The sequence below is a fragment of the Narcine bancroftii genome, chromosome 4 (genome assembly GCF_036971445.1).
Source record: "Narcine bancroftii isolate sNarBan1 chromosome 4, sNarBan1.hap1, whole genome shotgun sequence".
Classification (NCBI taxonomy): domain Eukaryota; kingdom Metazoa; phylum Chordata; class Chondrichthyes; order Torpediniformes; family Narcinidae; genus Narcine; species Narcine bancroftii.
This window is the reverse complement of record NC_091472.1, coordinates 182,968,316-182,986,106: the sequence shown is the minus strand read 5'-3', so window position 1 is coordinate 182,986,106 and position 17,791 is coordinate 182,968,316. Positions and strand designations below refer to the sequence as shown.

Below are 17,791 nucleotides of genomic sequence, written 5' to 3'. Positions count from 1 at the left end.
AGAGAGAAGAGAGCAGGAGTGGTATGATAACTTGCTCACAAAGCACTCGATTACCACCTCTGTTGGCAGGAGAGAGAGGTAACTTTAATTCAGAACAGCGTGAGACTCTTCAGGAAGAAAGGGCAGAACCCTTTGATTCATTTCCCAGGGAGCAGGAACCCAGACCTAATAAGCTAGAAACCAATTGGATGAGACCACTGTGGGAAGTTCCCATGGGAGAGGGTCTCGGTTTTGTAAATGTGCCCCTGACCAGTACTGAAGTGTGTAACTTTAAGAAAGAACTGACCTCCCTGATAGAAGATCCCCAGGGATGTGCTGAACAGTTAGACCAATTTTTGGGACCAAATATATATACAATATGGGGGTCTCGACATAGAATCCCCAGCAGGGGAACAATTGGTACTAACAGGTTTTGTTACCAACTCAGCCCCAGACATTAAGAGAAAATTACAAAAGACAGAAAATTGGCATGAGCAGGGAATAACCCAGCTTCTACAGATCACACAAAAAGCATTTGTCCAGACACCTGAGGATAAGCAGAAAGCAAAGGCTAACATTTTGATGCAAGCAGTTAAAGTAATAGTAGATGAGTAACATGGAAAAGGCAGGGACTGTGTGCCAGCTCCTGAATGTTGGGAGAAGTGCAGGGAGTGGGAGAGTAGAGACCAGAGATAATTTCATAAATCACGACTTCCCACTTCAGTCACTGACCAATATTGATTAAAATTCATGCTAAAATTTAAATGTCATAAAGGATCATTTTTCAATACTGAAGAATTAGCGAATTTAACTACCAGTTAATTCCAATTTATGAAATAAATTGTATTCAAATGTGATTTTGCACAGGGACTACCTGAGAATAGTGATGTTATAACATTTGCAGGGAGAAATGTTTGCGCAAATAGGGTGAGTTCTATACATCTTAACTTTAAGTGTATGTGAGATAAAGAAAGGATCTGATGTGTAAAGTGGCTGGATCAGCCAGTTGAAGGGGGAGTGTGCATGTCCCTTTAAGTGCACTGTGGCACTTGAAATTGAGGCTTCAGGCTCTTGTCTTGCAGTTAGAGGTATGGAGCCCTATCAACACATTTAATACATTTCTTCTACACATTCAGCAGTCAAGGTCCGTGAGTTTAAAGATCACCCACCTCTGGAGAATAAAGATACCTCTGGGGATTCCTATGGGGATTCCTATAAGTTTAATCATTCATTTCTCTGGTGCATTTTCCTCCGGAGTGAAATTAATGCCTCAGCACAATTTCTCTGTATTGCCGCTGTTATTTAATTCATGATAACTTTCCCCCATTCATCAGGTTTATATTTAAATCCGGTAGTGCGGAAGTTACATTGTAAATAATCACGGAGGTAAATCCTGCGCAACTGGATTCAGCTTAATGGAGAAATAAACCTGCGAACTGGTCTATGGTGGTGTGTGAGTACTGCAATAGGTGGAATATGATTTAAATTGGTGGCATAGTTCAGAACAATTGGGTGCATAAGAATAATAATATCATTAAGAACTCACAGATCTTGTACCAGATGCTATTCAGTACATCTTGACTTAAGGACTGGAGAAATTGGCATGTTAGAATGAGATTGGCATGGTACCAATATTTCTTGATTCAATAATGACTCCACAAGCTCCAGGATTCATGCAGCAGAACTTTTAAGTGGAATATAATAGAAACTAGCCTGTACTTAAATTATTGTGTGTGCAATCTTCATAAGAACATCTTTTAACTTTTTTTTGGTGCCTGTTTTACAGACTGTTTTAAATAAGGCCAGCTCCTGTGAGCTGTGGCACAAGGCATTTTACTTAAGGCAGAACTAAAGGTTGAATATGTTTCAAGTTCTCTTGCAGGGGCTCTTGTGCTGCAATGTCTGTTATGTACTCACTCTAACAAATTGGAGGGTTGTGCCCCATACAGACAAGCAGCTCCAACTGCATTTTAATAAGGTCTAACATATTCAAAACCCATGCAAATATGGTTTGTGTTTCATTTTACAATTTTTACACTAACACAAGGGAAAGTCAGATTGTTACAAAGTGCCGTAATTTAACATTTTTTTTCGTTTCTTTAATGGTTTATTCAGTTATTGTTGTATTTTACTTGTCTTTTGATTATTCAGTTATTGTTGTATTTTATTGCAATTTTCAATGAGCTTTACATTTATTGTGTTTTATTCAGTTTTTATTGTATTTTATTGCAGTTTTCAATGAGCTTTACATTTATTGTGTTTTATTCAGTTCTTATTGTATTTTATTGCAGTTTTCAATGAGCTTTACATTTATTGTGCTTTATTCAGTTCTTATTGTATTTTAATGCTGTTTTTAATGAGCTTTACATGTATTGTTCATTGTTGTTTACTAATTTCTTTGGAATATTGTTCGTTAATGTTTTAAGCCCCCCTGGAATAGGGGCAGCAGAGGTTACAATTCAGCTCCTTTAGAATGTAGACAGGGCATAGATTTAATGTATAATCATAATGGGATATAAGGGATCCCAATACGGACCAGGGGAATTAAACAGCTTTAGTGGAGTACATCTAATTTGTATCATAGCCTACACAGGTATTAAAGACAGGAGTTTTGAAGCGATAGCACAAAGGACATGGTGGGACAAAGACAGACAGAATGGTAGTCAGCATTGTACATGTAACAGAGAGAGAGAGAGTTAATACATATGCTAATGTACACAGACAGGCTGCAACTCACAAGTTCAATGATATATATGCTAATGTTAGCAGACAAGCTGCAACACACAGTTAAATCACAAGAAACAATCCCCCCCCTGCTTGGTCACTTTTCATCACCCCATGAAAGGGAGCACCAGTTTCCAACAACGTGAGCTGCTTGACACTTTAATATCAGGCTCCAAACAGCCTTCGGAGATCGTTGGCCCTAGGGTTCGGGGCTGAAGAGGACATCAGATACGAGCCACAATCAAACGGAACCGCCTGACTACTGCTACTCGTTCGCTGCTGAAGGCAGCGCTTCTCATAGACTGCTACTCGTTCGCTGCTGAAGGCAGCGCTTCTCATAGACTGCTACTCGTTCGCTGCTGAAGGCAGCGCTTCTCATAGACTGCTACTCGTTCGCTGCTGAAGGCAGCGCCTCTCACAGACTTCGTCGGGACAACACTTACAAAGGTCGTGTGCTTCAAAGACACTGCTTCAATATTTCAACGTATGGGATGGACTAGACTCTTTACTGAGAACTGGAGCCTGATACTCCAAACCCTAATAAGCAGCTGGACTCACTCCCCTGACCTTCATGGTGCTCCCCTACCTAAAGACTTTACACAGACATTACAATTCGGTTATTGACCAGCTGGGTAAAACTACACCTTACACTTGAAAGATCAGTGTTACTGATCTAAAAGAAAAGTGAGGAGAGGGGGGGGGGGATCAGTCACACTGACACTAGTAACCAAAGATCAGTAACACTGATCATGGTGAAAGATCAGTATTACTGATCTAAAAGAAAAGTGAGGATTGTGAGAGATGGGAAAATTGACCTAAAATTATGAACATGGAAGAAACTAAAGTTCATCAGTAAAATGGCTGAAACCAGTTCAAACAGGATAAGTTTGGGGCTTAGGATGCAGGAAAGCAGAGTCAGCACGATTAACATAAGAATCTTCTATCCTTTGTGACAAGACCATAGGACTAAGATAAGGAATGGTAAGGTACAATAGAATGTAGGAAGTTGAGGTAGTCTGGATCAGATAAGGGTCTCCTAGCCCTGGACAGAAGTACCAAGTCATACATTTCTAATTAGCTAACCATACACAGATTTATACATATGAAATTAGCCAACCCTAGATAGAATGAGTCAACTCTGCATATTAAGAGACTGTAGCCCAGAGAATCAGGAAGGTGTGAATAAGGACAATGACATGATGGGGCACCCACAGGATACCCCCTGGTCCTCCAAGTGTACTGAAACTGCACGTAGGCAGGAAGAATTACCTATGCCAAACCCATCCAGGGGGCAGAAGAATGTAAGGGGGAGGGCATTCTGATACTGAAATTGACTGTATAAAAGTTGGGTGAGCCCCAGTATGTGTGTGTATTCCCAGGGTAAGGGGAAGCACCCAACTTTGCATTGTTGTAGTAATAAATGTTCTTTGTTCTCAATTTTTGTCTCGAGCAATTTCTTTAAAGGTACTTTAATTCCTAACACTTTTGACCCCTTTGCATTTATCGATCCCCTGGAGATTCCCATCGACTCCTGGAGGTCAATATTGAGCACTTTGGAGTCCCCTAATCTAGCAGCAGTGCTGCCTGTTGAAATTGATGTGTTGTAGAAACAAAAAAAAGAGCAATGAAGGAGCTGGAGAATTCGTCAGGAATCTACTGGTGACTCTTTGCTTTGAGATTATCTGTGGCTGATCAGCATTGGTTAGAAACTCCAGATAAGCACGAGGTGGGGTGGCCATTTACCTGGATGCTCTTCGTAGCCCTGGAGAGTTGACGTGGTCGGTGTGGATCTCGGGTCACCGATGACAGTGTCAGCTCGTTGTCCAAGGGGTTCTGATGATTTCAAGTCGTCTGACAAGATGGTAGTTGTGATGGCGGCCCCCATTGGCTCGCATGTGGTCCCGTCGTCACTTGCCGGGAGAGAAAGAGATGGCGGAGGTGACATTGTCACTGGAAGTGATGAGGAAGAAGGCGGAAATGATGTTATAGTGGTCATGTGCAGGCATCCTGTTCCCTGGAAGTGATATCCCCTCTTGCATGCAGCGCTGCTGGGCTTGGGACTTTGCTTTGACTTATAGACCCTTGCAAAGTGTCCCTTTATCCCGCAATTGGCACAGGTGGCGTCCTTGGCAGGGCAGCGTTTCCTTGGATACTTGCCCTGCCTGTAGAAGTAGCATGTCCGGGGGGGGCTGCTGATGGCAGTGGACATCAGGTCGGAACGGGTGGTTTGCGATCCCACTTCCCAAGATGGCGGCACCCGTGTACCCCAAGAAGTGGGCGCGTGCTCACTGGAGAACAATTCAGCGCTGCGGATGGCCCCTTCTAGGTTGCTCGCTAGCTCGATGGTTTGAGGTAGGCTCAGATTTTTCTGTTCGAGCAGACTTTACCTCACAAAGTCAGATTGGGTGCCAGCCACGCATGCGTCTCTCATCAGCACTCACAGCCTGGTAGTTACAGTTCCTTACAAGTTCCTGCAGGGCCCTGGCAAATTCATTGAAAGTCTCCCTGGGTTGCTACCTGCGTGAATGGAGAAAGTGAACACCTCGTTCACCTGTACCTTGTACTGGTCTTTTAAGATGTCCATGGCTTCTCTGTAGGTTCAGCAGTCCTGTACCATCCGGTAGACCTGGTGCCTGATGTACGAGAGTAATAGATGGTACCTTTCCTCATCATCCTGGATCATGTCTGCGGAGGCAGTGAGGAATCATTCGAGGGAGCGATGCCAGAGAGTGAATTTGTCGGCTGCCTTGGGGGTTTTCTCGGGTCAATTTCCAGGAAATCGGACATCAGATACTTGTCCACGTTCCAAGGAAGCAAAAATTCTAGCTAATAAAATTGATGCATAATCAATTAACCAAAAGAATTACACTGACCCGGACTCGAACTGGGGACAGGGTTGTGGCATGACAGCCTTTATAGGTATTAAAAAGAAGTCACGAGCTGGCCAGTGAGAGCAGGGTCAATGTAGAAGGTCAAAGGTATTTACATATGGAAGTGGTTTCATCACAAGGTGAAGTTGAGAATTAATTTGTGTCATCTTAAAAATAGTGTGTGGACTAATGCAGCAATGTGCAAAGTGAAATTAGGATTATTTTTCTGTTCTTTTAAGCAAAATGCCAGACCGAGGAATCTCTGCATCTAGTGCCACCCTATTATTGGAGAAAAGACGAGAATTGACAGAGGTCGAAGTGGATCTCGCTAAGCAAAGGGAGGTAAAAGTGATCAGAGAAAAATATTCAAATGTCATATTTTGCATTGACCTTTCTCCAAAGGAACCATTGTTCTACCACTCATTGAAGCGTTATACGAATTGGAAAATACTTGCATAGTCATCGAGATCATTGATTTTGTTATCTATATGTTTGCTTTCTTTACCCTCCCCCAGTGAATCACCTCACACTTTGGTGGATTAAGTTCAGTTGGCCCACCTATGTGCCCACCTTTTAATTCATTGAGAACTTTTGGCTGCCTGGAACTTTCTTTCTCGCAATCAACCATATTATTGACAACTTTGTCATGATCTGAATTATAAATTGCAAAAAGCAGGACTCTCTCTCTCTCTCTCTCTCTCTCTCTCTCTCTCTCTCTCTCTCTCTCTCTCACACACACAATTACTCATGCCTCGCACACCTCACTGTACACAGCCCTCCAGACAATAAATTCCCCCTGACTATTGCGTCTGTTGTGTTTGAAAGTATTAGATTCAGTGGATTCACAGAGTCTGGACACAAGCGTGATAGTCAAAGGTAACTTAATTGACATGGGTACACAAACAGGGGAAGATGTCAAATGATATTTAATTACTCTTCTACTAAATCACTACAGTATATAAACATTCACATCAGACCCAGGTTGGACTCTGATAGCAGTGGCCACCTATCTTCTATACAGTACGAGACAAAAACTATTAACGGTGCAAGCAGGCACATCGAGCAGAAGGGACTCCAATTCCAGGGGTTGCTTACCCTACCACACACTCCTGCACGTGTACATAGGGCCTTTCAAACACACTCCTAATTCCCTGTACTAACAGGGGTGCGGCTCTCTGCAAGCACTGATCTATCACAGTATTGTTGGTCAACTCTGTCTAGTGCACAGCCCACCAACAAATCCTCCAGTGATATGCACAGTAGTGATCTAGTGTGGAGTGATGTCTGGGACTTGGATCAAAAGGCAGAGAGAGAGAGAAATGTGGTATTGTCGGACTCTGGCTTTACCTTACTCTTAATTTAGTCTATGTGTAGTCTGAGTCCAGTGTGTTCTTTGAATGAAGTGATAGGAGAAGGTATTCGGTTCAACAGTCAATTTATTACACAGCACAAGAATAAAACTTAACAGAGCTCTGGGTCACTCATTAGTTCATAGGTCACCTGCACAGTGAGCTATTCCCCAAGACTGATCCCTATTGTCCAGTTGGCTCAGTTTATATAGATCAACTTTATCATACAGAACAAAAGTTGGCTTCCTTTGCTAGATTTCATTATCATACAGAACAAAAGTTGTCTTCCTTTGCTAGATCTTTTTGCATAAGGGTTATCACAAGTCATCTCCTGTTTTGCAGATATCTGGGGTGTAGCACTCCCATCTTAATCCTCCAGGCCAGACTATCCTGTTGTGTTGATCAGAAATGAATTCATCCCCAGATATTTCTAATCACCATTCTGTTCTTGTCTGGCCAATTTCTGCTGTTCTCTTTAACACCTCCTCCTGCCTTAATCTTCCTCCTAGACTGGTTTTCCATTCCCTTTGTTTCTTGCAGGCCATTCTTTGTTCTGATCTGGCCTGTGTCTCCTGTGCTACTCATCACCTCCTTTAGTTTGAGCATTCCTCCTAAATCGTTTTATGCATTTCCTCTCCCTGTATTTTGGAGCAGACAATTTTGCTCAGCCAACTTTGCTCCATGCTGTGATTGCCACTTAATCACATTCCTTTTTCCCTGAACCATGCAGTAAATATACACTTATTAATTAATCATTTATTTCATACTGTTTTAACCCCTAGATTCCAACAGTATGCATCAATGTTTTATACAGTTCTGAGCTGGGCGTCTAGCCAATAACGTCATTGAATCATTTAAATGAGCCAGCAGTAAGGTGTGCATTAATGGGTGGCCAGAGTCCAACCTTGACTGGCAGGTGATGTGACTTCCAACTGGATTTCAGACAGGGAGGTCATGTGATCCTACACAATCCACAGTGTTCCAGAAGGGGAGGCCATGTGTTCCTCCACAATCCACATGTAACATTCCACCCTTCGGAAATCACATTACTTGCCAATTACTACGAACATAACGAGTAACAGGTTTCTAAACTGTAAAATCTAAGTAAAATATTATAACTGTAAAAACATGTCTAAAGCATCTCAAATCCAGAGGATTGATATGTACGCAAGTACCATCCTTGTGATGGACAAAGCACATTATCAAACTCGATTAGAACACCACACCATCTTCCCCCACCTCCCCCCCCCCCACCTCCACCTGACCAAACTGGGTCATGGTGTTCCTGATAGTGCAGGGTGCTATGGGGACTGCTCCCCAGTGTCAGAGGGGAAGGAAAAGAAAGAAAATGGTCTCTTATTTACATGCCTGGTTTCTCTGGCTTAACTGGCATATGTGTGCACCTTTGCCGCCAATGTCTGTGAGCAAGCAGTGCAAGGCCATCCGTGAGGTGCCAAAACCCTCTCTTGGCTAACGCATCCTGCGCCTTGGCTTCACATTTGGACACTCCCTCGGAGTTGCCCATTGTCGTGATATTCTGTGGTGAGGCAGGAGACAGGCCAGCACGTGTACATCCAGGGTGTACCCATATTCTGATAGGAGCCCCCGTTTCTCTGGTCTGTTGTCTGACACCAGAATGCTGTATTTGCTCGCGTTCCCTTTAAACAGATGCACATACGCCTGTGTTGGTTCTCTATAATGATAGCCAGGAGGAGTTAGGACTGAAAGTTGGTCGTCTTAGTAGGTTTTAAATAAATACTCCAGAAGCATCTACCCCATAAGGAATTAATATCTGTTAATGGTAGGATGTGGGGGGTGGGGAAATGCTGTCATTACCCAGTGGTTACAATATGTATACAAACAGTTCCAGATCTGCAACATTGTAATTTTTTTAATTCATACTAATTAACTGGGATGAAAGTATATACCACAGCTTGGGCTTCAATTAAAAAGGTCCATAACAACAATTGTAAAAAAAAGTTGGATGACAAAGGTTGTGAATGTTTTTAAGCTGGAATTTCCTGTGAGAGGGTGTGTCCATGGTGACAGCTCTTGCCCTCTGCTAAGATTTTTCAGAATAGTTCATGACAATGGCTCCTGAAGCTAAACAAGCTGATGCTGGTGGCTGGAAGATTGAAAATCAGTGAGGGGAATCACCGTTGTATTAAAGTGGACTTTGTCCTGCAGAGTGGTCTTCCATAACATTGAGTTATCTTTACCCTGCAGGGTAGGTGGGCATTTTCTTCATTTTCTCTTGGAGAATTTGTTAGTGTGGAAACATGATAACGCCATTTCTCTACCGAATGCAATGCCCCCCCCCCCCCCCATCCCCACTGAGTGCTTCCCGGTCTCCGAGCAACTACCTCCCCCTTTCTGGGTTCACCTTGTTGCTGCTGCACCCATATACTACCGGACTCCTCAGGATCCTGAAGGTCAACCTCATCTACCTTTTGCTGTGCTGATGTGGCCAAATGTCTAGAAAGCCTCCCCCTCACCCCCCCCCCCCCTCCACCGTGTGGTGGGCTTGAATTGAGATGGTCTGCTGCTTCTTGCAGCATGCTTGAGCGTGTTGTTGGGTATCAGCGTGCATTAGCTTTTGCTTGAGACAATTCATTCTTTTAATTAGACCTGATTCTTGTTGGTGGTAGGGGATGTGCAACAGGCCAGTTTTGTACCTTAGACCCTGTAAAGTGTGAGCCCTGATCGGACTGTACTTCTCATGGTGTAGAGGTATTTCTGTCTCCGTATGGTGTTCTGGTTGGGCTGAATGTGCCCTGGTGTACCTGTCGACCAGTCCTGGGGTTTAAACTGTTGGTATGTGGAGCAATTCTCACTGCCATCCATGCCTGATCTTGGGTTAATGCCATCCCTAAGCCTTCTGCCCTCTGTGGCATTTCATCAGACCCCAGGTGACCACTTTTCCTGTAGGCCAATGTTGCCAGGGCATTGGAATCTACATCATCAGAGCAAATGGAGGCTGTGCAGATTTGTTCTGCATGGTCCACAGTGGCATTGTGGATGGTGTCTGCTGTGGCCCTGTTGGTGTGGGCATCCACATGGTGAACTGTGAGCACCCTCTGTCCAGCCTACTCCCAAATGTACCTCAGTGCTACTGACCCCAGAGTGGGCAACTGTAATTCTCCAACCCTGTGTTGTGCTCTCTGAGAGCTAGCTGGATCCCACGCACCCCTTCCTGAGTTGGGGTCTTACTGCTGCCTGTGTGTTGTGCTGCCACCATTTAAAATAAATTAGACAAGCAGCACTGTAACAGGCCAATTTGATCCTATGAGTGCATGCCACCTACTTTAAACCCAGTAATCTACACCTCAGTACGTTTTTGACGGGTGCGAGGAAACCGGAGCCCTGAAGAAAACCCACATAAACACTGAGAGAACGTACAAGCTCCTTACAGACAGCGCGGGATTTTAACCCAGGTCCAGTCCCGATTGCTGGCACTGTAAAGACGTTGCACTAACTGCTGTGCAATCCCTGTTGGCCACTAAACTGCCTCCCATTTTTCCGACGAATGGAGCCATCTGTGAACCATGCTTGCTGCTGTTCCTCTTCGATGAGGGGGTCGAAAGGCTGACCCCGGGATACAGGGAAGGGGATTTTGACTCGGGGAGGGACGACTTTCTCATGCAACCCTCTTACACCTTCTGGCCCTACCGCTGCCCAATTGGCAATGTACCATCGCCACTTCGCGATGGAGGAATGCTGCACCCGTCCTTCTTTGTGGGTGGCATTGGAGGATATAATCCTCTGCAGGATGGGCAGGTGAGGCCGGCGTAGATTCATTGGCTATTTGGTACTCCATGATGAGGAGAGCCAAATATCACACCAGGAGCTGTTTCGAAGGGGATGTAGCGGTGGTGGGGGTGGTGCCTGGTGTGTTGATTGTGTGCTTTTGTTGGTGATTTCCTGTCACACCAGTGAGATAATCTCTGCCCTGAGGGCAGCAGGGGCAACTTTGGCTGAGGGAGGAGCAGAAGGCTATGTAGTAGGAGGCAAGGTGCGCTGTGCGAGTTTTCACTGCTTTTTCCTGCAGTACTCCTGCCACATTGCAAACATGGCAGGGGTAGAGATGCCATGTATGCTGGCAGGGTCTACACTGACAAATATAAAGGCAGGGGAATGTGCTCTTTCCATTCTGGCCATCACCGTGACTTGTTTCCACGCGGTGAACCTGTGTGGGTACCCCCTGGGAGGGTGCTCCCCGTTCCAAAAATTCAAGCCCCTCCAGAAGGGCAATTGCTTTCTGGATGGTTTTACCGGCCATTAGTCCCATCAAGGGCAAGACCGCCCATCTGAGCTCAGGGCGGATGGTGGTGACTAAGTGACCCATTGAGATGGAAGTTACCCTGGCGTCCTCCGGGACATTGCGCCTGGGAGCCCCGCCATAGAGGCTAGTGAAAAGGGCCCATTCCCTAATGACCCTCGATGGTGTAGTGCTGTGGGCGGCACGTCAGGGCCCACACCGCAGTCTCCACCCAATCCCATCGTCAATCCCTTCAGGCGGCACTCATAGGGAGTTGATGACAGTCTGCTGCGTGGACAGACTGCCCAGAGTACTGGCTTCTATGTGATAGAGGTGAATGTGGAAGGGCCCCCATATCTCAGAGCCTGAGTAACCATCAGCTAAATGCACACCCGACTGCTAGCGGTATCTGTCCGCCAGCCCGGGAAACTCCTTGGCGGAGTACTCTGAGGTCTCTATGATTTTTAAAAAATATTTTATTTAAAGTTTTCAACCATGTAATTGTACCATTTTTTTTGAAAATTTTATTTATTAGTATCATACATACTTTTCAAATTAGCTTGCATTGATATTACACAATAGATACTAAATAATTTTCTATTTTCCCCCTACCTAATTGTACAATTTATATAAACAATACTTAAACATGCTTAAAGTACCGTGATTACACAGTATTTAAATCCTTCCCCCTACCTCCCTTACCCCCTCCTACTATGTAGAATATATAATATCGTAAATATATAATTGTCTGAGAAAATATAAAAGAAAAACCAAAGTAAAGAAAATAAAGTCTTGTTCCGGATTACACAAAGGGCTGGTTCATATGCTGGTATTATACAGTGTTTATATGCATATTATTTCAATGGAAGAAGATTAATTCAGGACTTAGGAAGCTGGACGTACATCTTTTATATATTTATTCCTGACCTTTGCATATTCAGGATCCAAATATGCATAAGAAATTGTAAGTAATTTTCTCCAAAGGAATGCAGCTTTGTATCTCCGAATGCCATCTTTCCATACCTAGATACACATCCCATTTCCAGGTTACTGCAATACACTTCCTTGCCATTGCCAAAGCAATTTTAACAAATTTGACTTGATGAAATTGTAAATTTAGTTTAGGTCTAGTTCCTTCAGTGTTCCACAACAAAAATAAATCTGGATTTTGTGAAAAAACAATACCAGTAATTTGTCCTGAAAACTTTCCCAGATCCCTTCAAAAAATTCTAATCTTAGAACATGACCAAGTAGAGTAGACCAAGTAAAACATTGATCTGATAAATCCGATTTCATTTTATGTAATTGTTAATGTGTTAAGTACAATTGATGTAGATAATTGAACTAAACTATATATAACATTTCTAATATTGGTCAAACAGTCATGGCAAAGTTCTGCCCATCTTTTCTCAGCTATCACAATATTCAGATCAACCTCTCATTTCTGTCTTGATTTATGAACTCCCTTTTTAATGGGAGTGTGTTTGAAAGCGCCTATCTGTGAAGTGTGTACACGTGTGGGAGTGTGGGGTAGGGTAAGCAGCCACTGGTATTGGAGTCCCTCATGTCCAATGTCCCTGCTTGCACTGTTAGAGGTTTTGTCTCTTACCATGCAGAAGATAGGGTCTCTACAATTTTGGCCCGGCCCCTTGGTCATCTGCTCGGACTCTCTCCGTTCTTGGCAATTTCTCCATTCTGGGAGGTTGAGAGAGGGTCCTCGTTGGGTGGGGTGGGGTGGGGGGGGGGGGGGTGTCAGGGACCGCATGGTTACCGGCCAGGTTTACAAGGTCCCCAGGACTGGGAGGGGTGGGGGTCACATAATCGAACTCGGCTTTCTCAAAGTCATCATTGTCCAGCCACATATTCCCATCTCCCAACCACCCATCACCCTCTTTTCCCACACATGATGATGGGTCTGATTTTTACAGAATTGTCCTGTCAGGCAGATCAGCGGGCTGCCTGAAGCTGCCACGCTTTGACTAGCTGGCAGGCAACTTCAGTGTACCTAGCCTCCGAACTGTTGATTTGCACCCTGGCAGTGTCCGGTGACTCCTTTGCACCCTGTTTACTTAAATCAGCTGTGATACCCCACTGGTGGCTAAGTATGGATATCAGTAACCTTAGGGCTCCCCCGTGACTTCCCCTGGCCTTGGGACACCTTAATTCCTCCAGGAGGGAGACCACGTGGTGCCCTATCTTCTCTCCATGGGGGTTCAGCCTGTTGATCTAGTCGACTGGCTGAACCCCTGACAGTCATCAACCTACCCAGGGATTTTATATTTTGACCCTGGGGTTCATCTCCTAGCTGTGGGCTGTATCCTGCTGTCCCCGTTGGGCAGGTACACAATAACACGTGCACCTGACAGGACACCCACACATACATACTCACACTGGTTAACACAGTTTCTCACATGGTTAATACTGCACGTGTCCAGCCAGAACTCTTTGAACCCTGCTTACGGCACTAATTGTGTTGGAAAAGTATCAGGTTCAGTGGGTTCACAGCAAGATGAGTCTGGGCACAAGTTTATAATCAAAGGTAACTTTATGGAACACGAGGGACAAACGAGAGAACGTCAAACTATACTTAATCTTTCTTTCTTTGGCTTGGCTTCGCGGACGAAGATTTATGGAGGGGGTAAAAAGTCCACGTCAGCTGCAGGCTCATTTGTGGCTGACAAGTCCGATGCGGGACAGGCAGACACGGTTGCAGGGGAAAATTGGTTGGTTGGGGTTGGGTGTTGGGTTTTTCCTCCTTTGCCTTTTGTCAGTGAGGTGGGCTCTGCGGTCTTCTTCAAAGGAGGTTGCTGCCCGCCAAACTGTGAGGCGCCAAGATGCACGGTTTGAGGCGTTATCAGCCCACTGGCGGTGGTCAATGTGGCAGGCACCAAGAGATTTCTTTAGGCAGTCCTTGTACCTTTTCTTTGGTGCACCTCTGTCACGGTGGCCAGTGGAGAGCTCGCCATATAACACGATCTTGGGAAGGCGATGGTCCTCCATTCTGGAGACGTGACCCATCCAGCGCAGCTGGATCTTCAGCAGCGTGGACTCGATGCTGTCGACCTCTGCCATCTCGAGTACTTCGACGTTAGGGATGAAAGCGCTCCAATGGATGTTGAGGATGGAGCGGAGACAACGCTGGTGGAAGCGTTCTAGGAGCCGTAGGTGGTGCCGGTAGAGGACCCATGATTCGGAGCCGAACAGGAGTGTGGGTATGACAACGGCTCTGTATACGCTTATCTTTGTGAGGTTATTCAGTTGGTTGTTTTTCCAGACTCTTTTGTGTAGTCTTCCAAAGGCGCTATTTGCCTTGGCGAGTCTGTTGTCTATCTCATTGTCGATCCTTGCATCTGATGAAATGGTGCAGCCGAGATAGGTAAACTGGTTGACCATTTTGAGTTTTGTGTGCCCGATGGAGATGTGGGGGGGCTGGTAGTCATGGTGGGGAGCTGGCTGATGGAGGACCTCAGTTTTCTTCAGGCTGACTTCCAGGCCAAACATTTTGGCAGTTTCCGCAAAGCAGGACGTCAAGCGCTGAAGAGCTGGCTCTGAATGGGCAACTAAAGCGGCATCGTCTGCAAAGAGTAGTTCACGGACAAGTTTCTCTTGTGTCTTGGTGTGAGCTTGCAGGCGCCTCAGATTGAAGAGACTGCCATCCGTGCGGTACCGGATGTAAACAGCGTCTTCGTTGTTGAGGTCTTTCATGGCTTGGTTCAGCATCATGCTGAAGAAGATTGAAAAGAGGGTTGGTGCGAGAACACAGCCTTGCTTCACGCCATTGTTAATGGAGAAGGGTTCAGAGAGCTCATTGCTGTATCTGACCCGACCTTGTTGGTTTTCGTGCAGTTGGATAATCATGTTGAGGAACTTTGGGGGACATCCGATGCGCTCTAGTATTTGCCAAAGCCCTTTCCTGCTCACGGTGTCGAAGGCTTTGGTGAGGTCAACAAAGGTGATGTAGAGTCCTTTGTTTTGTTCTCTGCACTTTTCTTGGAGCTGTCTGAGGGCAAAGACCATGTCAGTAGTTCCTCTGTTTGCGCGAAAGCCGCACTGTGATTCTGGGAGAATATTCTCGGCGACACTAGGTATTATTCTATTTAGTAGAATCCTAGCGAAGATTTTGCCTGCAATGGAGAGCAACGTGATTCCCCTGTAGTTTAAGCAGTCTGATTTCTCGCCTTTGTTTTTGTACAGGGTGATGATGGTGGCATCACGAAGGTCCTGAGGCAGTTTTCCTTGGTCCCAAAAAAGCTTGAAAAACTCATGCAGTTTGGCATGCAGAGTTTTGCCGCCAGCCTTCCAGACTTCTGGGGGGATTCCATCCATACCTGCTGCTTTGCACTCTACTACTAATCACTCTACTACTAAATAACTAAATCACTTAATCACTACTACTAAATAACTATATGAAAATTCACATTGTAACCAGATTGGGCACGGTGGCTGTCTATCTTCTGCATGGTAAGAGACAAAACCTATAACAGTGCAAGCAGGGACATTGGACACAAGGGACTCCAATACCAGTGGCTGCTTACCCTACCCCACACTCCCACACATGTACACACTTCACTTCATGTGACCCTCCGCCATCCACAATGTTCCAGACAGGGAGGCCACATGTTCCTTCACAATCTACATATAACAGTGTCACAAATGTTTCAACCGAATTGTCCTTTTCTTTCAGATCCCAGGGACATTTAGCCTCTTGATCAATTTTGCAATCTTTACTAGAGTCCATATCTTCTTTGGCTTGGCTTCGCGGACGAAGATTTATGGAGGGGGTAAAAAGTCCACGTCAGCTGCAGGCTCGTTTGTGGCTGACCAGTCCGATGCGGGACAGGCAGACACGATTGCAGCGGTTGCAAGGGAAAATTGGTTGGTTGGGGTTGGGTGTTGGGTTTTTCCTCCTTTGCCTTTTGTCAGTGAGGTGGGCTCTGCGGTCTTCTTCAAAGGAGGCTGCTGCCCGCCAAACTGTGAGGCGCCAAGATGCACGGTTTGAGGCGTTATCAGCCCACTGGCGGTGGTCAATGTGGCAGGCACCAAGAGATTTCTTTAGGCAGTCCTTGTACCTTTTCTTTGGTGCACCTCTGTCACGGTGGCCAGTGGAGAGCTCGCCATATAATACGATCTTGGGAAGGCGATGGTCCTCCATTCTGGAGACGTGACCCATCCAGCGCAGCTGGATCTTCAGCAGCGTGGACTCGATGCTGTCGACCTCTGCCATCTCGAGTACCTCGACGTTAGACTCTGCTTAACAGCATGGAAACAGGCCCTTTTGCCCACCCTGTCCATGTTGATGAAATTGTCTACCTAATATAGTTCTATTTATCTCTAATCCTTTCCTATCTATATACCTGTTCAAATGTATTTTTAGCATTGTAATTAAGCCTGCTGCTACTATTTCCTCTGGCAGGTCGTCTGTCACACCTACCAATACACTGTGTGGGGGAAAATAAGCTCTTCGGGTCCCTTTTTAAATTTTGACCCTCTCATCGTAAATCTATGGCTCCAATTTTAGATTCACCTACCCTGGGGAAAAAAGATGATGACTATTTACTGCTCAAGATTTGTAAATGATAAGGTTCTGGCACCAAGGAGAAAAATTTAAGCTTGTCCAGCTTTTCCTTATAACTCAAGCACACCACCTCCCCCCCCCCCAAAAAAAAACTTATGGTAACAACCTCGAGAATCTTTACTACAACTTTTCTCTTTTGCTTGACAAGAAATATGCACAATCCTCCAAATATAGCCTCACGTACCATCCCAACTCTTTGTGCCTCTTCACTCTATCTTCCTGCATCTCAACTTTCAAGGAACGTTTTTTAAGTCTGATATCTTAGTATTAATTACTTTTCTTTTTGTTAGTATTTTAATCGGTTATGTTTTTGTTTTTTTTTGTAAGTGGGTTTTTTTTCTCACATATTATTAACTTTATTAATTCTTCACTCTTTATTTTGGGGGGAAGGGGGGTTGGACTAATTTGAGTTGGGTTATTAATGTGTAATAATTATTGGGGAGGGTATAGTTTATTTAGATTACTGATACTGTATTGTAATTTTATTATTTTATTAAATTTTTTTAATGTAATCCTATATGTTATTCATGATATAAAATAAATAAAATTAAAAAAAACTTTCAAGGAACTATGTAAGGCCCCCACATTTATTCCCTCCCTTTCTTTACATTTTTACATTTACGCATACAGCCCTTTCGGCCCATGAGCCCGTGCCACCCAAATACCCCAATTAACCTTCAACCCACCGTACGTTTTGAAGGGTGGTAGGAAACCGGAACACCCGTAGGAAACCCATGCAGACACAGGGAGAATATACAAACTCCTACAGACAGTGAGGGATTTGAACCCAGATCGCTGCCGCTGTAATAGTGTTATGCTGCCCAGTCCTTTATTTGATGTTGAGTAGTTTTGTGAAAATGTATCAGTGAAGATTATATTCATCTCCCACTGTACCTGCCTTCCTCCTCTGCACACTTGCTATTATTTTGCTGCTATTAGGGCTTATGATTTCCCTCTGTCCTGTAAAGTATTTTTAAAAAATCTTGGATTTATCTTGACTCTGCTTGACAATGTTTGTTTTCCTCTTTGGCTTTTT

General features: G+C 44.7%; 1 protein-coding gene and 1 long non-coding RNA gene across 2 annotated transcripts in view; one reads left to right on the top strand and one right to left on the bottom strand.

Annotated features, from left to right (window-relative positions):
- Positions 1-17,791, bottom strand: part of LOC138761299 (uncharacterized) — a 217,453-nt gene that overhangs the window by 43,299 nt on the left and 156,363 nt on the right. The window lies entirely within an intron of this gene.
- cfap73 (cilia and flagella associated protein 73) overlaps positions 1-17,791 on the top strand; it is a 55,272-nt gene that overhangs the window by 3,612 nt on the left and 33,869 nt on the right. The window contains exon 2 of the mRNA XM_069933197.1: positions 5,813-5,915. Within this exon, the coding sequence (XP_069789298.1) occupies positions 5,813-5,915 (103 nt within the window). The remainder of the gene's footprint in view (positions 1-5,812; positions 5,916-17,791) is intronic.